The sequence below is a fragment of the Egretta garzetta genome, unplaced genomic scaffold, assembly GCF_000687185.1.
Source record: "Egretta garzetta isolate BGI_Z169 unplaced genomic scaffold, ASM68718v1 scaffold313, whole genome shotgun sequence".
NCBI lineage: Eukaryota > Metazoa > Chordata > Aves > Pelecaniformes > Ardeidae > Egretta > Egretta garzetta.
This window is the reverse complement of record NW_009259063.1, coordinates 1,846,411-1,867,737: the sequence shown is the minus strand read 5'-3', so window position 1 is coordinate 1,867,737 and position 21,327 is coordinate 1,846,411. Positions and strand designations below refer to the sequence as shown.

Below are 21,327 nucleotides of genomic sequence, written 5' to 3'. Positions count from 1 at the left end.
TCAGATCAATGGCTGTATCGGAAACATTTTGAATGACAGGCTGATGATGGAACAGTTCCAGCCTCCATCCATTATTAAATACATACTAATGCTGTTTTTTCAATGCTACCCTTACAGACACACTCCCTCTATTCTCCCTCTACGGTACCTTTTTTAATAGCAGACCTAATTGTAGATGAGTATTACACAGGAAAAACAAGACTTACTGTAATAAATAATAATAAACTAGTAAACAAAAGAAACATTTCAAGGTTAAAACTGGTTGTCTGTCTTCATATTATGCCTCCTGGCATTAAAATTCCATTTTAATACAATTGTAGGAGCTGAGGCTGGGTTGTCAGCCTTAATCAGAATATTCAGAGTTATCGCCTTTTTGCTGTAATCTTGACATAATTTAAGCTTAGGTTTTCTTTACATATTTGCCCACAGCCAGCGCACCCGTGTAAATGCTTTCTGCTCTTTTTGAGTGAAGAAGTATGTATGAAAAATAAATATAAATATGGCAGAAATCGCCCCTCTGGCAAATTCTCTGCTTAACTCTAAATTTCAGGCAGATTTGGGGAGGTGATGAGGGCAGCACACTTGCCTCTCAATTCATCAGTAATGTAAACTGTATTTTCCCTGGCAGAAATCAATTTGATTATCATAAAGGCAGAAAGGAATTATGTTCTTGGTGGTTGAAGCACAAAGCACAGTAACTGGGAGATGCAAACGCTGTACGAAATTCTCTCACAACACATGAACGTGGGGTTGAGTTGCCACAAACTGCAGACCATTACCTCCACTCTTCCCCTGGTGCCCTGTACCATCCTTTGGGCTGGAATATTTGCTGCAGCTGTATGTTTTTGTGAGGTGGGCAGTGAGATCAAGTAAAGATGGATTTGCAGCTTTTCACCTGGCCTGGCATCTTGATAGCCTTAGTACATCCTCTTGATTAGAGAAGTAATCAGTATAGCAGAGATGTCTGATTTTATGCAGACAATTCAATAACAGATAAGAAATAAAAATGTTAAAAAGAGATAATAAAATAAAATTAAATATGCATTCTTTGGGGGTTTTGGAAAGAAAGAAAACTTCTTGTTCCTATTCATGGCAAATGGTCTCCTAAACAAAATTCTTTTTGGGGCCAGTAACTGAAGGCTTCCCATAGCACAAGGGGAAGGCAGCTGGCTGGGAGTGGGGCTGTAGGAAAAGTGCTCTGGTTTGGCTGCTGAATTGGATGCTCCCAGCTGGAAGTGAGCAGCCCTGCCAGCATTTAGCCAGAAATGCCCCCCCTGGCCTCGCCACTAAATAATCGATTGCAGGCTGGGATGGAAGCAGCTGGTCCCCGAATTCCCATGGGGTTTAGTGTGTGCTTCAAGGCCGAGAGATCAGAACTCAAATATTTTTGGTGTCAAGGCAGGAATTGGCAGAAGCTGCTCTTACTCAGGTAACCCACCTCACCAAAGGGCTGAAGAGTGAAGGGTGCCCCCTCTGGAACGGCTCTAGCCTGGACAGGGTATTTTAATCCTTTAGAGAACATCAAAAGGCAGAGTAATTCCCACAAGATATAAGGTATGCAAAGGCCTTTATGCTATTTCTTTAGCTTGCTCGCTAAAGAATAGATTTTCTGTTGAAGCAGTATTTTAGAAACCCAGCATTCATCCCGAGTTGGGGCAAGTTTGGAACTGGGTTTGAAGTCAACTCTCACTTAAGTGACCACAGAGGTCTGTTTTGGCTGAAAAATGTTATGCTAATTAGCAAAATGGTTTATCTAAGGAAGTGAATGTATGAAAGCCTTTTAATAAAAACTGCTTTGCATACTGCAAGCTTTTAGATTAAATTGGGACAGAGTTACAGCCGACGCTGAGCAGAATTGTTTGTGACATTTTGGCTTGTTTGCTTAAAAAAATCTGCCTGCTTTCTTGAAAGATAGCTGGTGGCTCTTTACGGCACCCTGTTGCACAGTTTTAAGGATAAAATTAAAAAATATGCTCATAACAGAAATGTATAGCTTATGTCATATCTCCCATAAAACTTAGTCCTGATGAGGTACTCATAGGAGCATGTTTTGGACTTGGCTCATCATGACTTTATGCTCTCAATGACCCTCTCTCTGGGCTGAAATTCAGGCTTCAGAATAATTCAGTAAAAATACGTCTAAATAAATCATATCTCTAAATAGGTTATCCGTTTTCCCCACATTTTTTTCTGTAACAGAACATGCTAGGAAGATTCAATTTCAAGTGATGATGGAACCATCCAATAAAACTGCTACTGGCAGCCCAAATCCTAAAGTTCTCCCTTTAATTCCTGACGGGAGGAATTCCTGATGACCTCCATTATTATCCTGCTTGCATGAGGACTTTAACTGAATATGGTGCTGACGGTGTTTTTACCAAACAGAAATCCAGTATGCGATAAAATGGAGTGTCATTTGAGATTTATGAAAAGTCTATGGATATTGTAACACCCATCAATCATTTACTCCTTCTTGCTCTTTAAGTGTCCCGTAAATGAGTTAGGAGTCTTAAAGATAGTAAACATAAACCTTTATGGTATACCTCTGAATGTATTTCAAGAAGTTATCAGGGAATTATGTGTCCTTGAAAGATAAGACTGTGTAAAGGGCTAGGAAAAGGAAGGCAAGATTTTCTCGACTTTCAGTTGCAATAAAATAAATTCAGGATCTTACTGTCACCCATTAGCTGGGAATTTTCTAGTTCGCATTAAGATTGTGAGAAAATGAGTGCAGAAGACAATATCTGTAAGAGTCATAGAAATTAAAATGACAGACAGAAGGAAAAATTCATAGGAGCTGCCCAGCAGCACAACCAGAATTCATTTTCCATTTCCTTGTCTTAATTTTTAAACACACCTTTGAATCACAGTAATTATGCACAAAGAAATTCTCACTAGTCCTAGTATTTCCTTCAGTTTCATCTCTTTAGAGGGGAAAAATGCTGTTATTAACTTTGAGATATAATTCCTGCTCCTTTTGACTGTCGAATGAAACATTTAAAATAACAGGAATAAACAATGAACCATCATATTCAAGTTTCCTCAGAAATAAATACAAAAGCTTCAGATCTCAAGAGAGTTGTTTTTTTTTTTTTTTTTTTAAAGGGGGAAAAGACACTAGAGTTAGAATTAAATTCAACAGTTAAGAAAAAAGGAGAGGAAGAGAAGAGGAAGGGAAGATCCAAGTAAGTTAAATAACTTTATAAGGATGCAGCTTTATTCAGTACCTTATTCAATTAATAAAAACCCAAAACAAACCCCCAAATTGGAAACCTGCTCCCATAGATTAGTAACAAGTAGTGCAGTGGTGAAATAGAAAAAAAAAATTGTAAGGACTTAATAGATCTTTCCTGTAATTATTTTGTAAAGCAGGTGTGTGCTAAAGATATATAAGTGTAATGTTTATGCCTGCATTTTTGTAAAAATAGACATGTACATGCAGTGTGCACACATTCACATATTAAACCACCATACATTGTGTGTAGGCTGCTGTATTTTAGGAACATTTCAGATAGTTTTAATAATATTTATTAACAGCTCTTTTTGCCTTTCTCTGACTCTGGGAGAGTTAATTGAGTCTGACTCACAGAGCTTAAATAGAAAATAATTGTTGAAATACCCATGTTTAAATATAATATATTGGAAACCCAGCTGACCTTGACCCCAAATCACATTTCTGAGCCTGGAGCAAACTATGTATGGCTGAGTGCTATGGGTTAGAAGTGAGTATGGGGTCCTACCACAAAGCTAGAACTCCCATTTTCCAGTGGCATAAAACTTTCTAGATTGAAAAGCAAATAATCTCTGACTAAAAACCAAATTGATAGAGGAGTACTTCCATATTCACCTGAGAATTAGTACAGATTATTCCTGCTAAGTACAGAGCAGGTTTTGTTGACCTGCTGTTTTACTACTTGTACTTCTTTGTCAGTTCTGTTCTATAAGACCTAATGCTGACTGCATGAAGGTTTTAGTAACATATCTGTAGATACATGTTTGCGTGACATAGCAATAGGAGGATATTGTTTGTGTAGTACATCATGTTTGGGCCATGATGTACTATGTTTGCCCGGACAGGGCCAGACATCTCTGGACATGGAGAAAAAACAAACTAAACCACGGCAATATTGAGCTGCAAAAAGGTGAAGCACTGAAAAACCCAAGAGTAATAAAAGACCTTGAGAAACTCAGTAAGCAATAAATGTTTTGCTATATAGAAAGTAAACAGTATAACCTATGATCTTACCGTTCCTGTTGTGCCCAAGGAAAGGTGGTTCATCTGTTGGGTCAGAGGGCCCATCATGCTCGCTGGCTGCATTGACATAGTGTGGTCCATTGTTGGTGTTATCACAGCACCCTACAAACATACATAATTTACACTTCAACATTTCACTTATTAAAAAAAAAAAAAAAGCGCAGCATTCTCTAAATGAGTGAACCTGGTTGAAAACTTGACATGAATCTTAAAAGAGACTAATACATCTGTCAGAGGAAATATATTTTGTTCCTATTGACAACCAAGCTACACACATATATTATTTGTACTACTAATGAGGCCATTTTATGTCAGTTCCAATTAAGTGTCATTTTTTACTTCATTGCTTCTGACAAACAAATGCATATGTTCTTTCTATGATGAATGCTACTGTACATTGCAAAATACCTGTCATTTCTATTTTCCCATATCCTATATAGAATAATCTTACAGACAGAACACATATGTCCCCAATTTTCTCTGACTTCTAAAAGCTTCAGTCTCTCAGCTATGGTAATTATCTTGGATTTTTCCAGTCTCAATTAAGAACCCTTATTCATGAAATTTTATAGCTGATTAAGTAAGACTAGCTATTGACAGTGAATTTGGTAGTGACACCCATTTAAAACACATACACAGCATTTAAAAGCATTTTTCTTCTCCGCCAGAAAACCAAAGACATTAATAACAAACAGTATACGAACTAAAGCAAGAACAAGACTTTGAACAAAAATGAAACAAAAGATGTGTCAGAGGAGCTTTGGAGAAAGCTTCTTTGCCATTCATATTCCTTGTTTTTTTGCTCTCCCACTCCCCAAGGTCCCATGTCGGTAACCTCATGCCTCAGTGAAGAGCTGATTCTCTTCAGTTCTATGGTGTAAAATGCTACCTCCTGTGTTGGTTAGAGAGAGTCAGCAACAGAGCCGTCTGCTCTTTCTCTTGCAGACAGTTAAATGAGGAGGTATTTCCAGCTACTTCTTCATACAAAATAATGGCTCTACTTTGTGCGTACGTATGTTCGTGTGCGCACATAGTAAATTTGCACAATCGCATTACATCTGCTACAAAGTGTGGAAAATGGGGATGAATGTATTTGTTTAAAAAAAAGGAAAACTGGTATTTTTTCCAACGGGATTACTGACAAAATCCACCTATAAACAGGAATTTAAAATAAACTAGTACCAAATTCCACAGCACACCGGTTCTTAAGTGTCTGTCTCACATTTAGGTAGAGCTATATGACTGCATTGTCAAGAGACTGATTAGAAGCAAAAGGTTTCAAATCTGCAGTCACAAATAAAAATAAACAAAAGTAAAAAATGCAGAGAAGTACCCGCTCAATTTTTTCTCACCTTCTAGCAATATTTTGTCTATGCACATCCTATCTGAGATGCTGCGATTCCGCAATCTCTGTGAACTCATTACTTGCATGCAATGATAAAGAGTAGGTAGGTGCAGCTTGGTCAGTTCTTTTTGTAATACCCTCAGCATATGAAATACATACACACTTGTTTTATGTCTCATAGTGGATTACGTTTCTTGCACTGACGAGGGTCCCTAGAGAAATTTGGCAAATTACAGAAACTAGCCTCCACAGAGTATCTGTCATGATTCCAAATAAATGCTTATAAAACAAGCTGATCAGTGTGCAAGTATCAAACCTGCCACACTTGCAAACACTTTTGCCTCTTTCTTGGCTATATTAATTTGCACTGGTTTACATAGATTAACCCATTGATTAACTCATTCTAATGAACTACCACAGTGCTAACCTTCTCTGTGTTGGCACGGGTCCTTACAAATCAAGATAGTCACAAATCTTCACCGCAAAATTTCTTTCCAATTTCTTTCAGCACAGTAGAGGTAATATTTTATTCAAAAAATCCTTCTTTCTTCCTTACATGACATTCTGATCTTTCATGCTGCTCGTCTCTTTTTGCTGAAAAAATTCTACCCTTTTGCTGAAAGAGTTTGAAAGCAAATCTGCGGGGTGTACACTCATTCAGCCCATCCGGCAGTCCCTGCACAGTAGATTCAGTGCAAGAGTCTGAAGTAGCACCATGGGCAAGGAAAATTAAGTTCTTGCTGCTACGTTCAAAATCAGTGGCCTGGGATACCAGGGCTGCTCCTGTAGAGCAGCACGCAGCTAGACGAGGTCCTGGGGTTTGGACATCCACGTGTGCTTTTTGGTTATGGTAAGAAATTGTAAGCTTTATGCTCAGAATGATCCACACTGCAAACCAGCATTTTTACTGTACCAAACCATAAATGCTCAAACCAAATTCGTCAACTGATAAACAGCTCTCGGTTCCCTCTACGAGCAGTTTTGTACTTTGGCTTCGAGATGGACAATTGCCTCAGGACTCTCCGTGACAGACAAGGTGAGTTCCCACTTGCAATGTGTGATGGGGTAAGCAGAAAGTCACACACCGACCCCCATAGGTTCATGCAGCCCCACACAGCCGGCAGTAGTGGCTGCAATTAATTTAGGATGTCCCAAAGCCTTAAACTACCTATTTTTCTTTGCAAAGATCTTTATTGCAAAGGTATGGTTGGAGGAACTTGCTGTGATTACAGATGTGACAGACTGATAGCTATTCCTGTGTATAAATTCAGGAACCTGGAAATGAAGAAAGGGCAGCGGTGAAGGAAGTCTTATGATTTAGTGTAGCAAACACAAGTGCCAGACACACAGTGGAAAAATCTGATAGCAAATGTCTTCCAGTAAATAAGTAAGCAAGGCAAGTTTTGCAAATAAACTATTTAAAAAAATATGGACTGGAGAGACAATATATCAAGGACAAAAAAATTGCTCAGAGACAGTAAACGTATTATTTTTAAATAGAAAATACGTATATTCTAGACCCTAAACATACACCGTTTAATATGTTAGGAAAAGAAGTTGGGAAAACAAATCAAATATTTGCAGCTTTCCTAAGACAGTTTAACGTCTTTGAAGCTGACAGTTACCTAGAGCAGAGAATTACGTGCATTTGCCAGACCATTAATTCACTAGAGTTTGCAGAATCCTCTTGTGATCACGTAGGGAAAAAATTATACTTAATTAAGGAAATATCATCTGGTTGTTAGGGCGACACCCAGCCTCCAGACCATAATGCGTTTCATAAAACATGCTGTCAAGTCCATTCATATTCAATTTATTTAGCTGTAGAAGACAACAATGTCTTGCATCAGATGTTGCCATCATATTAAAAGTAATTTGATTCTTTTCAGGCTATAATAGGTATTTGCTGATAAACATCCACTTGGCGACTGGCAAAGACAACATATTTTTCATCTTCATCTGTTCGGATGTCTGATTTTACCGAGTTCATAAACTGTATAGAGAGCCATCTTAGCATGGCATAATACTACTGAAGGCCCAGCTTAGTTGAAAAAACCTGTAGAAGAAATCATGATGAGGTTTTTGCCACTGTCTTTGCCAAAACAAGTAGTTGGCCTGCCAATTATTTAGGTCTGCCCTGTTGCCTCAGTATGATTAATTTTTTTATGATTCCTCCAAGAAACTGGTTGCTATAATGACTTTTAAATTTGGCAAGATGTTCTTGCCATAGACTTGTCATACAATTCTGTCGATGCTATAGTGGCTTTAAAAGAAATGAAGATTAACAGGGCAAATAATAAGGAATCAACGATACAGAAGAATATCCACGATTTTTGCAACACTGCAATAAACCCAAGTCCATTGACATACAGACTTTAATTCCTCTTTGCTTTATTTGAAAGACCTTGCCATTTTAAAATGCTCTAAGCCCTATGGACATACTTTTCATATAAGAAAGTGAATATATTTACTTCAGAACATTTTCTAGTCCATCACTTGCAAAGAAAGAAGCCTGACTTTATCAACCACAAATGCTGAACATTCCTTGTATGGCAACAAACTGAAATCTCAGGAAGGACTCTAAATACAGCTTGTTATTATATTAAATACACAATCTTTAAGTACTTGCCAATACCAAAAGGCTTCAACAGAAATAAAGTTTATGTTGGTGCAATGACACATGCCACCTTATGTGCCTTGAAGGGTGGGAAAGTGACATCAGAAATAAAAAGTGTATTAGGGGGCTTTAGGAACAGAGGGTTCACTAGTTGAGAGATGCACTAGGGGGCCAGTGGGAGGAAGGATTAGTTAGTCCCAGCTTTCTAGAATAATGAACTGTATTAAAGGCTTCTGTTTTTTTTCCAGTGTTCTAATAGTGATATTGGGATAAGGCACAAATACCAGCTGAATAAATAGTTTTTAAAGCTTACAGTAAACACCTGCTTATTTTGGAGTTTACTTTTTCTTTATTTACAAAGTTTTAACAAGTTAAGCATACTTACAAATTCTACTTTGTAAATACTGGCCAATGTAAAGCCAATAAACATTACAGCAGCAAACTGACTTTTCAAATTTGTTTACAGACACATTGTGCAGTCATGTAAGCACCCGGTCATTCCATCTGAAAAGTTATTACCATAGTTCCAAGTGAATGTCTTTATGTTATTGAGAACATGTTGTTTCTTGAGATTTTATTAAACTGAGTGAAAGGATGACTTTCCTTATACTTATCAGACCAGACGTGTCTATCAAGAATTAATATGAAAAAACCTAACATGTATACTTTTTTTTCAGATAAATGCACTCTCTCTGCATACTGAATAAATGACGACCATATTTCTATCAGTTTACTGTTCTGTCTAGATTGACTTGTCTCATCTCCTTGGGCTGCCTCTGAGAGGCAGCGGAAAAAATAGGGTCCCCTTGTCAGAGCAGAGAGCCTGCTCAAGTGCTCTGAACTGGCTGTGAAGTGGCCAACCTTTCGTGACTACAGTAGGAAGACGAAAGGTAGCTGTGAAATCCTCTCTGCCCTCTGTCAGCAACTCTGCTTGGGGATACTTGTTGATATTCCATAAAAACCCATTATATTTCAAAATCAAAGAAAAGCTATTCTCCCTTTCTCAATGAAAAGTTACTAACTGCCTTGGCATTTGCTAGCTGATCAGAGATTAAAATATGGTCTGAGTATGTTGAGGAAAATCAGCAAACATCAGCTAATGCATATTCTACAAATCTTAGGATTTGGTTTCATTTCATTACATTGTTGAATTTAAAAGCTTGCTAAAAACGGGGTAAAGTGAGCAGGAAGCCCAAACCCTGCACTAAATTAAAGCAGCTTTAACCTTGAAATGGACAAACCCTGATACAGACCTTCACCAACTCTGAGTCCTGTTTCTATGGCAAGTACTAAACAACAACCTTGTATTGTAGTATGTCTAATTTTGGGCATAAATTCAAATTCTTATCTGACATCACCTTCATACCTTAGTTGAATCTCCTTGGAGCAATGGACACATTCGCTTTCCCTTTCTCATTTTTTTTTTCTGTATGCTTGTGAACTTCTTTCCTCAGCTGAAAGTATCTGTTATTGGTCCAAGAGAGTTACTACCCAGATGCAACTGGTCTTAAAGGATTAAGAATCCAAATACAGTGTGGTAAATAAAGAACGAAGGTGACCCTTGTGTATGCACCACCTTTCCTACAACAGCAGCCAAGGTTTCTGATGATTTCTTTCCCATTGCCTTTAACTATATATCTTGTCTCCAAGTTTAAAATACAGCTTTTGATAATATACACATACTAGAGTACATGTAGAAATGCAGATTCAAAGTGTTATGCTTGGCAATCCCATTCTGTTTATGTTTTTATAGATATTTTGCGATGTGGACTAATTCCTTCATCCACTGTCTCCCAGTGGCTGATGTGCCATCTTAATAAATGGGAATTGTGAGTCTCATTCCTGTGGAATAGTTTTTCTTAGCATTAGAATGGAGTTTCACCTATTAAAGCTAAATCCAAATAATATTGCCTCTCCAAACAGTTCTGCTGAGTTCCCTCCCTTCATATCTATAAGCAGGCATGAAAATTTACTTGATGGCACATCCTAGTTCTAACAAGATGTAAAATGGAAATTATTAAATAGCACAATGAAAATATGAGTCAGCACCAGTGTTTAGCCTAAATTTTCACTTCTCTGCCTTACTGAGTTCAAATGAAACTTTCAAAAAGGATGCCGCAGTCTGATCTCACATATATATACACACATATATACACATTTGTAATTGCACATGGGAAGACAAATTAAATTGCCATTTCCACTATACTCACTCAGGCCACACTATTTTTTCAACATGTGGATAATTTTTTTGATGTTTGAAACTCTCCGTCCAGGATTTATGATGAAAAAAGTAACTAAAAGCAACAGTGACAACTTCTTATTTATGCACAACATCTAATACACGTTGAGTAAGAGCTTCTGTTACTAGCTGAGAACACTTATTTTATTTTCCTTGGGGAAATATGCTCAGAATACAAGAAAAATACCTAACAGAAAGACTTGCCTTCAGAACTTGTGCTTGGATGTAGAGGAGCAGAGCAGGTTGGTGGCATGGGAGCACATATGGTGCGTTTAATGTGGTAGGACCTCGGCTTTCCCTGGGTCTCAAGCCTTCCAGGCAAGGTGAGGTAGCCGTGCCTGTCTGTGTGTCTCCACGAAGTCATGACAACAGACATTTGATCAGACCAAATGTCTGAGACACTGTGCTGTTCATCTATGCTTTGCTGGCGAGATTTAGTATATAAGTAATTTGCCAGGCACAGAGAGTGGCTAACTGGATTTGGGGAAGAAATTTCTGTGACATTTCTTCTACGTGCACTTCTAGCCTCGGCACTGCAATGGTCAGTGAGAGGACAGCAGCTGCGATCTCTAACAGATGTGCTGTTTCATTTCCTGCCTGAAACCAGGAGGGACTCACGCTGCGTAAGCTGCAATCTAGCGGCTGTGCTAGAAGAAAAGATTCACTCATTAGAAGAACAAACACTGACACTGGGAGACATCGGAAATGCTGAGGAACTGGCTACCAACAAGAGAAAAAAGGCAGGTAATAAAACCCTATGTATCCACCAGAGGCAAGATGACAAAATGACGTCCTACACAACCACAGCCAGAGGAAAATGGTATGGCTGTGCATGGTGTTAGCTCTATGGCACTAGAAGGACCTCACCACAACCAGTCTTAGATGGAAATATCTGAAATATTTTCAGCTTTCAGAAGAGTGAGGTGGTATCACTGAACGAAGCACCAAGGAGACATATTGAGGTGCTAGGTTGGCAGACAGCAGTGTGCTCCTCTGTGAGGTCCCTAATCCTTGAGAGGACAATGGCAAGAATGGTCCAGGGATGCGTAGATAGCAGGATGTGTCCTTGCAACTCCAAGATAAGATAGGCTCTCGCAAGCCAGAATTTACTAGTGATGGTCAATAAAAGTGAGAATGCTTCACACAGTTGCTCATGGACTGCACGATGGTCCTTGCAATGTCGAGATAAAGGTAACTCTTGTGCATCAGAGCTAATTCCTAGGCTAGGCCCAAATGTGAGCTGCACCCTCAGAGCCATGCTGATGCAGGGGCTGCCACGTAATCCAGGTACCCAGCTGCATGGGGCGTGGAGAGTGCCACCTTGACATGCTGAGGCTGATGTTGCTGCATCACTGTCGAATTCAGCTACAAACCTAACGTCCATCCTTCATGAGAGCACACTGTGGAGCACTGTCATCTGCTGCCTAGGTCTAAACTCCTTTTTGTGCAGACTCTGCACAAAGAAAGATTAAAGATATGGAGGGTGAGAAGTTATGTCCTTTCCTTCCCCATCCCATTTTCCTAATTCAAAAGTTCTGGAAGGGGGCAGATGCTGCTGCTGAGGGGCAGTAATATCCACATAATCTTCTCAGGGATCCTTCTTATCCTACCTATTAGGAAAGACAGATAGTAGAAGATACTAGAAATGAAACCTTGAGTGAGTAAGGATGTTTTCCTAAAGATATGCTTCCGTTCAGTAATAGATTTTAGACTTGAAGTTGATCGATGGGGAAAATTCTGTACTAAGCCACGGTTCATGTTATGTATCAATTCAGTTCTAGATCACAGTGGTTCATTCTGATCTTGAAATCTAGAAATGTCTCCTTATTAGAGAGGACGAATAAAGAAACCTGTCTTTCTGTCCTGTTCTGTTAGATTTGTAATCTGTTACGTTAAACAAAGCCCTTTCTCACACAGTAATGTAAAGAAAGCTATTCCAGCCCTGCCTTTCCTCTCATTTAAAACCACAAGTTTTCACAGCCTAAATGCCCTGCCACAGATCCCAAATTGCATTTCATTTTCTGGACTCGTAACCTCTCAGGGGAGGCTACGGGTGAAATCCACTCCATTCTGTACTGGGATTTCTCCTTTGACTGCTTAAAGCTGGCTATCCAGCAGTGCCAGCTTGGTGACAGACCTCAAAACCAAGACTGAGGCACAGATTTTAAATAGTGCCTTCTTACCTTATATTCTGTTATTAAAAGTAATGTGAGCCTATGCCTCATTTGTGCCTTTAAAAATTTTAACCATAGTTCTTCTGACTCTTAACCAGACCAATTGCTGTTGGGACTCGACTGTACAAGCCGACTGCCACTAACACGTGGCTTTTGCTGCACCTGGACAGCTCCACCATCCTTGGATGATGCCCTCAGTGACACCTGTGCAGTTTTCCGTTGTTTTGAACAACTGGTAATACAGGCACAGTCTGGAGAAACCGCAGCTGCAAAAATGTCCTTAGCTAAAAATTCTGTCCCTGATGCACGAGACAAGGAGGCAGTAAAACCGATGGCAGCAAGCACACAGAGTGTGTACTTCAAAGGTAACCACATTGAAATCAGTGAAGGTACAACCGATGTAAATGAAATCAAATTCGAGCCCTCAGTTTTGTGTCAATATCCAGAAAATAAGAATCTATACAGGGTCAATACATGTTATAGCTAAAAACGTGATATTTTAAGTTCTTGTTTACTTTAAGGTACTTCCAGTGAAACCAGCTTGTGTATTACACTAAATGCTTGACACTTATAATTATGTCTCCCTTCTACCAAAGACCTCTAAGTGCTCTACAAACTGTGTGATATGTAGAGGACTCAGGAGCTGGTGTGTTGTCAGGCTTCTGGGATGGGTCTGGACCTACATCTGAACTTTCGCAAGTCTGCAACCATTCAGACTGGGGGTACAGCCTGGGTCATCACCATTGGAGGCCCAAAGAGAACAGGTGGTTTTGATCACACACTCCAGTCCAAATTAATCAAGAGAAGGAAACATTTCACCTCTTGATTCACGCTGAGCAGATTTGAAGTAAACAATAGAAAATGGGAAGCTTAAGTCTACTTTGCTCCACACTTTATTGTCTTTTAAAAGAAGATCAAAATACTGAGGAAAAGCGCTTTAAGACTGAGCCTTGTGAGTAAAACTTCATTGTGCAAGTGGTCCAACTAGTCTAGAACTAGAACTAGACGCGAAAAGTTCAAAAAGGTGTAGATTTTGGCTATTATTAAGCTAAAAAGAAGAAAAAGTAAATAACTGATCCAGCAAGGATTACTTACTTTCTTTTTAATATATCTGTACTGATTAAGAATGACTAAATTGATATATTTTCCCTTTTCTTGTCCAGATAAAGTCACTCTTGGGCTGAGATCTTCCTTATAAAGTTTCAGCCTGAAGCACATTTTTACAGCTGAGTTATTATCCTTAAAATATGAGTTCATATTGGAAATGCTGGCAGCCCTCTTAACTATTGTATAGCAGCGAGCACAGCTGTAACATGTTAAATATGTTGAAAGTACATGGTGGGAACAGAGTGGCTCTGAGGACTGGTAATAGAATAGGGAGTCTCAATGCTGGGTCACCAGGTTCGGTCATTGCTGGGACTGAAAGTCATTATCAGGCTACAGCTGTTCAGTTATGTCCAGGCATCAGCTACCCACAGAGAAACTCCATCACAAAAACATACTACTGCAACTGGTGATGTCCAACAGCCTTCCCAAGGACTGTGAAAGGTAGGGGGGATGCACCCCCACAGCTGCATCCCCACAGGTTAGCTCCAAGGTGAAGGGCACTGATGGCACAGAGGGGAGAGGCTTGCACGGTCACTGCCCACACGCTGTCTGGTCTATGGAAGGTGTTTGTGGTAGCCTATCGCTATCGTGTCTTTTCAGAGCACTCTATTTTATCAGAAAGTTGTTAACCACCGAAGTCACCGAAGACTGATCCCAAAAGAGATTATTTTCTACATTAGCGAATGGACCACATCTGTCCCATCATGCTTCCAGTTTCAGAGGAATTTTGGTGATACTGGTTAAATGAAGGCAGAAAGCAGATGACAAAGTACCTTTTCAGCTTCCTGGTTACAATAACACCTAGAATGACCAAATACTTTATTACCACCTGTCTTTACATTGATATATGGCAACCTCTTGCTATTTGCATCAAATTATAATCCATTTCAACCTACCCCAAAACAGTCGTCATTTTTTTGCATAAGCAGATGAATGCAGAGAATTCTGCATTTCTCAGAATCAGGCTGCCTGCCCAAGTGCAGCCTTTTGTCATAAACCAAAGTAGCCAAAGAAGTAGCCAAAGCAACATGGGCAAATGAAGTCCAAGATTGCTCCTTCAGTTTTCTAACATGAATGGATTTATTGGAGTAAATTAGCTAAGTGTCAAAGTACCTTTTCAGCTTCCTGGTTACAATAACACCTAGAATGACCAAATACTTTATTACCACCTGTCTTTACATTGATATATGGCAACCTCTTGCTATTTGCATCAAATTATAATCCATTTCAACCTACCCCAAAACAGTCGTCATTTTTTTGCATAAGCAGATGAATGCAGAGAATTCTGCATTTCTCAGAATCAGGCTGCCTGCCCAAGTGCAGCCTTTTGTCATAAACCAAAGTAGCCAAAGAAGTAGCCAAAGCAACATGGGCAAATGAAGTCCAAGATTGCTCCTTCAGTTTTCTAACATGAATGGATTTATTGGAGTAAATTAGCTAAGTGTCTCTGGTTCACATTTATCCATACATGCTGCAATAATCTCTATAAAAAAGCTTTGATTTATTATTGGGTTTTGGTGCACCACCATATCCTACCAGTCACTGTCTAAAAGCCCACGTGATGCACAGCAGTCAGATCCTGACACATCACAATGACGTTCTTTACTCCTTTGTGTTCTCCACACAGAGTCTGATTTGCAGAATTTTAGGTTGAAGTCAAAGATATTTCTCTGGGCTGATTTCCTGAGTATCTTTCAGATATTTGAATATTGTAGAGGTGCTCAGTTTTCTCTGGAAAAAATCTTTTTGTATGTTTTATTTTCTCTGGCATCTAGAAATCAAACTACGATTGTGGTCAGCACTAGTTTCAGAGGTCCTAAGGATGAGGTAAAAAAGAGCAATTCAAGAATTTTCAAGGTCTTTTTCTAAACTCTACATTTACACTTGCCCAACAGAAGTCAGTTCTTCGGGCTACAAGGCAGCTGACTAGGAACTGTCTACTACCAAATACTGCTTTGAAAATGTCCTGGACAATGCAGAGCACCTTGGTCTGCAGCCAGAGAAGAATAAGCTGGTGGCCCACTACTGTGGTAAATGTACCAGAGAGAGTCTTTGACCCAAACTGGATGATCAGCCTTTTAGGAAGCACAGATTGGGCAGCTGAGTCTGCCATGAGTTCAGGGAGATGTCTTTTAAATGAAGGTAAGAAGATCTCTATGCTTTGGAGGAATAAATCATAGTATAAGTTAGGGAAAAAAAGGCCAGCTGGAAGGTATACACATATTGCTGAGATGAACAGTAAATTATTTGGAAAAAAACACTTTGAGGGAGAATAAAACATCCTGTGAATTCAGGTCAAACTTGGCACATAATTGTGACCAAAAGAATGAAAAAATTGGAGCTGTCAAAATGCAATGTTTCCACCATATTTCAAAATGACATGTCATTTCAGAATTTATCTAAATTTGAAGAGGAAAAAAAAGCTTAGAATTAGTTCAATAACCCAGAAATGAAAACAGAAAGATTATAGCTATTTTGTCTTTGTTCTTCTTCTCACCCTTTCCCCACTCCCTAAGTTTTCTCCTGGAGTGGAGTCAAAACAACATTTTCACAACTTTTTCCATGTCACTACCCTCTCCCTCTGCACATTTTCACTTCAAGACAAGTTTTAGAGTTATTATTTGATTCTGCCCACAAAGCCAAATTTTATTATTCACAGAGTACTGTATATGTAATAGTCTTGTCAGTCCTAGTGGGATGCAATGGGTAGCCTCAGAGGAAAAGGAAACAAGAAACATCCAAAGGAAGATAAATAGGAACGAGATGATAGGCAAATGGGTAATACTCCCATCTTTTCTTGAAAGCTGTGTGGATAGAAAAAAGAACGCTCTAATTAATTCCAGAGTCACGGGGACTTGAGGGCTGGACTCTGTGCACTGCATGCTTCTGAATCTTCACTCCATGTGAACCCCCTTCCTCCAAAAACCAAACAAACCCTTGTTTTGTCTTTGACATCAAAAGACACAACATAACTAACAGCAGATGTTCCGATAAACTCCAGTAGAGACCAACCTCTTGGCAGCCATATTTCTGTTTTGCAGTGGCTTTTCCAGGCGCACAGAAAATCCATTTGTGGGACTGAAAAGTACATGAAATGGTTTTCTGGTAGTATTTCTTGTGGTATTTTCTGGTACTATTTCTACTATCGAGGAACTGCAGTATCAAGAAAAGACCCTGTTCTGTGGTGTTTCAGCCCTGTGTCACTGCAAATGATTATAAATGCAGGGAGATAATGCACAAATGCACAAGCTTGAAGCATAAAACCAGAACTAGAAGAGGACAAATTTTTAGCAGAAGCTGTTTGCAATTTCAACGGTTAAAACCTCCATAATCTGACAATCACAGCAACATACAGACCTTAGTTTAGTGAATTTGAAAAATTTGGCCTGAAATCCTGGCCCCACTGAAATCAATTAGAGTTTTGTCACCGACTTGAATGCTACCAGGATTTCACGTTGTTTGAATCCTCAGAGACAGACGCCAAACTGTGCATTACTATGCAGGTATCCAATAGATTTTTATACCACAGACGATGGTCATTAATTAATTATCCCAAGCAGAGATGATTTTGCTCTTGTTTTCAGACTCAGACTGTAATTCAGTGATTTTTTTTTTCAACAATCCGATTTTAAATTTTGTGTTTTTATTTTCTGCATTACTTTCTGTACAGGCAGCCTATGGCTGCCTGCAGACTTGTTTAATCAAGAAATAAAATCTTATTTTATGGCAAGACAGTCATCTTGTCTAGAAGCTGAAGTAATTAATAAAGATAAGGACAACCAACCTGGGAACAGGAAGGCGGCAAGTCTAATAACAACTTCCAGTATGAAACCATCTAATAAATACTTGTTATGCGCACTGAGAACAATCCTTAGGCTGAAATGTTGCCATAAATTATTCATACGAAAGTTTTGGACAGTAAACAAATTTATGAAGATAATGATCTCTTTGCAATTCATGAACAAAAGTGGGGGGAGGGGTCAATCCCCAGAATAAATTGCAACATATAAATCCACCAGCTGTAGGCATAAAGTACTGATGCAGAGATTCACTGCAGAAATTGTAAAATAATCCCTGTGCGTTTTCTCTTTCCAGAAAGACAGCTTTGAAGAGCAACTGCAGAGCCAAATAATTTAGCATATACTCATTTGCTGTTCTTGACCAGCGCACTAATGACAAGTTAGGAATCAAAGCCTTTGGACTATAATGGGTGAATCAAATCAGAACTGTGCACAGCATTAGCCCTGGTCTGCTTAAAACTAACAGCAAGCAAGCGTGAAACCTTTGTCAATACAGACCACAAGGGGTTGTTGCAAGTTTGGGAAACATTGATGTACATTTTTGTTTGATGTACCAAACTGCTTTTCCTCAATTGAGGATCCATACTGAGTGACTAGGTGGTTTAAAAAGCTGAATGAATTTCACAATGGCAAAGTTTACTTCCAGTACATTTATTTAATGGCTGAGGCAACTGATGGAAGGGAAATAAAAATCTGATGAGGAGAAAAAAAAAGAGACTAGAATCTAGACTCCCCCAGGACAATTTCTTGTGCTTTGTATCCTCTGTACTGACAGGCAACATATTTGCTTTCTAGCTAATTACCAACAAGACTAAAATTTTACATCTTTGATGTGTAGGAGATCAAAGAATATTAGGAAATAAAAGTAAGATTAACATAATTGTCTTGTACAGCTATAATAAACTATGACTATGTATACAATCAGACACCCTGGTCCATCAGGAAAGCATAAACTAGAATCAATTGAACTAAACATGAAACTTGTTTCACTTTGTTTCCTCAGCAGCTTCTCACCTCTCCTGACACCCACCACTGGATCACAGATGTAAAGCCAGGAAAGATGCCCTCTCCCAGTAGCGCATCTGACACCCTGAGACCCCTGGGGGCTCCTGTTTCAGTTGCTGAGCCTTTAAAAAAGAATGTAGCTGCCTTGTGCAGACACAGCGGGCCATCACCAGCTAAAGAATGAATGGATCTCCAGGTCCAAAATCATATAAGCCTACTCCTTACTTGATCTAAAGGATTGACTTTGATTTATTTCTTTTACTTCTGTTGTCTACCTTATGGGCACACACAGACTGGGCACCAACCCTCTTGAGGAGCACACTTTGATGGCGCAGCCTTTTCCTATTATGCATATAGGATATGGTTCTCATCTATCAAATCTGTGTGCTAGTTAGTATGCTCACCTTAGGAAAAAAAAGAAAGGAACTGGTACTTTGATATATACCTGCATCTAATTCATCCTTACCATGGATAAAATACTGTGCTAGGAGTATTGCATTTTCCCTAAACTGTCTACGAGAACAATACTGCCCTGTAGTAACTGATACACAACTGGTTTTGATTGATCTGACTTCAGCCTTTATACACACAGTGTGTGTTTATTTACTCCAGAAATATCTAGTATTCCTACTTCCCCATCAGCTCAACTGGGAAAAAAAAAAAAAAAAGGCAGCCAAAAGCAACTGCCTCGTAAGAGTAAAATGGGGTGGGAATGTTTGGATCGCTTCTGCTCATTAAGGTGACGTGAAAGGTCTACTTCTGGCTAGGAGCTGTGAGCTACTCCTCAGAGCAAAACCATTTTGAAGGTTTTATTTGTCATCAGGTGGCAGTGACAATGAAAAATGTCTATTGCACTTCAAGACAGCTGGTAATAAAGCAGTGTGGGGAACGACTGACAGAATAACAGTTACTGTACCAGTGTAGCTTCTAAGTTTTTACAGCCACTCAGCTGGAATTATACCATTCTATTAAAAGTGGTTTAGGGTATAAAAAACATTTGGTACAGAAGGGCTTTCTCCCTCCCCATTGCCGTAACAGGAATCAGAGTAACAAAATTCGGGAAAAGCAGGTCTTTTGTTTGATTGAATTTAGATATTTTTACTGTGTAGTTTTGCGTTAGTTCACGCAAGGGCAAGCCTGAAAATGTTTCCTTGCTGACAACTGCCTCATTCAGCACCCTTGCAAGCAGCTCCCAACAAATCGCAGTCTTCAAAGGCACATTGTTTTTGTTTGTTCTCATTGTAACAGATGTTTTGTATCATGTATTTCAACGAACCAATTCATCTGCAGAGGACCGCCTACTCTGGCTGGTGTGCATCCAGCTGTGGAAATAGCTCAAGTGTCATCTGTGGCCACTTTCATTCCATTCTTCTGATCTCACAGGATCTCAGTGACCGCATCCAAGCCCATAAAAAATAAACAGACCTGAGAACATCCTTTTAAAAAATTTCCAGCGGAGGAGTAATGCTACTCCAGGCAGGAAGCCTTTCTGGAAAGAATGTAACTGATGCTGAACGAAGATTCACTCAGCTCTGGAAGACTCCTCCAAAACATGCTGCTTTTATCATATGAACTACCCAGTCAATATTAAGAGGCGCTGGAGCAATGTCATGTGTGATTTTGATGGAGCTGAGAGCTTCTGACTAACTCAGTGCCGTATCAATTAGCCCGAGCACCAGGCAGTCAATCACCACTTCTTTGCTAAATGTACTGAGCTCCCATTAGAAGCTGCAAATACTGTGAGGCCGGTTCATCTCAACACACTGAGCACTTTTATATACTGTGGGTCTACTGTAATATATTTCTGAAGTAGAAACAAAATCAATCTGAATTGCTCTGGAGTGGAAGCATATCCCATTAATAGCTGTGCACCAAGATTAAAATGTATTAGTGGATAAAAAATAGTCTGCGTCTCTAAGAAGTCAATTACTGCTTTCTTAAAAGTGAGCAAATAAAACATCCAATACTAATAAAGAATAGACGTCCTGAAAATGCCTTTAAAATCAGCTGGGATCACTTCATCACAAGTCGTGCTCACAAGTTCGTGCCTGGGATGGTGCAACCATCCCTTGATTAGCTTCCTTAGAAGGAGCAACAAGTTGCCTTCTGAATTTGTAGAGAAGTCGACTGCAGTTTCCCACAGGAAATAAGTAGTTCCTGATAAGATGCTGATCATACACTTCAATATCAGATCCACTGGGTTTGCTAATTACTTTCAAACCACTTAGTCAAGTCATCCATTAAGAGGAAATGATTCAATTGCAGATCCACTGAACTGAGAAACTAGGTGACCAAAACTCCTTGTGGAACATGAATTATCCACCTGTGTAAGAGGGCTCACAGTATGTCAAACCAAGTAGTTAATTTCGGTTTTGAGAAGCAACTATGGCTGTATTTAATTAGACAGCTTGGCAGGATTTTTAACATTATACAACACCAATTATTGGAATATTTCAGAAACATTTCAGAAGCCTTTGAAAACCTTCAGGAAAATTAGAGCCTTATATCAATCATCAGAACTGATTCATCACTTTTAGGAAGTTGCGTTCCAAGACCCTTAATTCTGCAGAGAACATTTTAAAACTTGCTGGCAACTGTCATATATTTTAGAGATGATGATTCATTTTTTCACTTCTGATCAGGCATATTTGCTATAAATTTGCTATGGGTCAGCTGCTTCGAGGTCTAAGCAGATCACCGCAGAAGGCCTGAACAGCTCGTCACGGCTTGTGATGTTCACTTCACTTCCTAGGTTGGAGGTCAGCAAAATGGACTCACTCACAGC

The 21,327-nt window shown here is 39.2% G+C and overlaps 1 protein-coding gene across 1 annotated transcript in view; it reads right to left on the bottom strand.

The window, feature by feature from the left end:
- RBMS3 (RNA binding motif single stranded interacting protein 3) overlaps positions 1-21,327 on the bottom strand; it is a 348,682-nt gene that overhangs the window by 25,493 nt on the left and 301,862 nt on the right. The window contains exon 11 of the mRNA XM_035890699.1: positions 4,247-4,357. Within this exon, the coding sequence (XP_035746592.1) occupies positions 4,247-4,357 (111 nt within the window). The remainder of the gene's footprint in view (positions 1-4,246; positions 4,358-21,327) is intronic.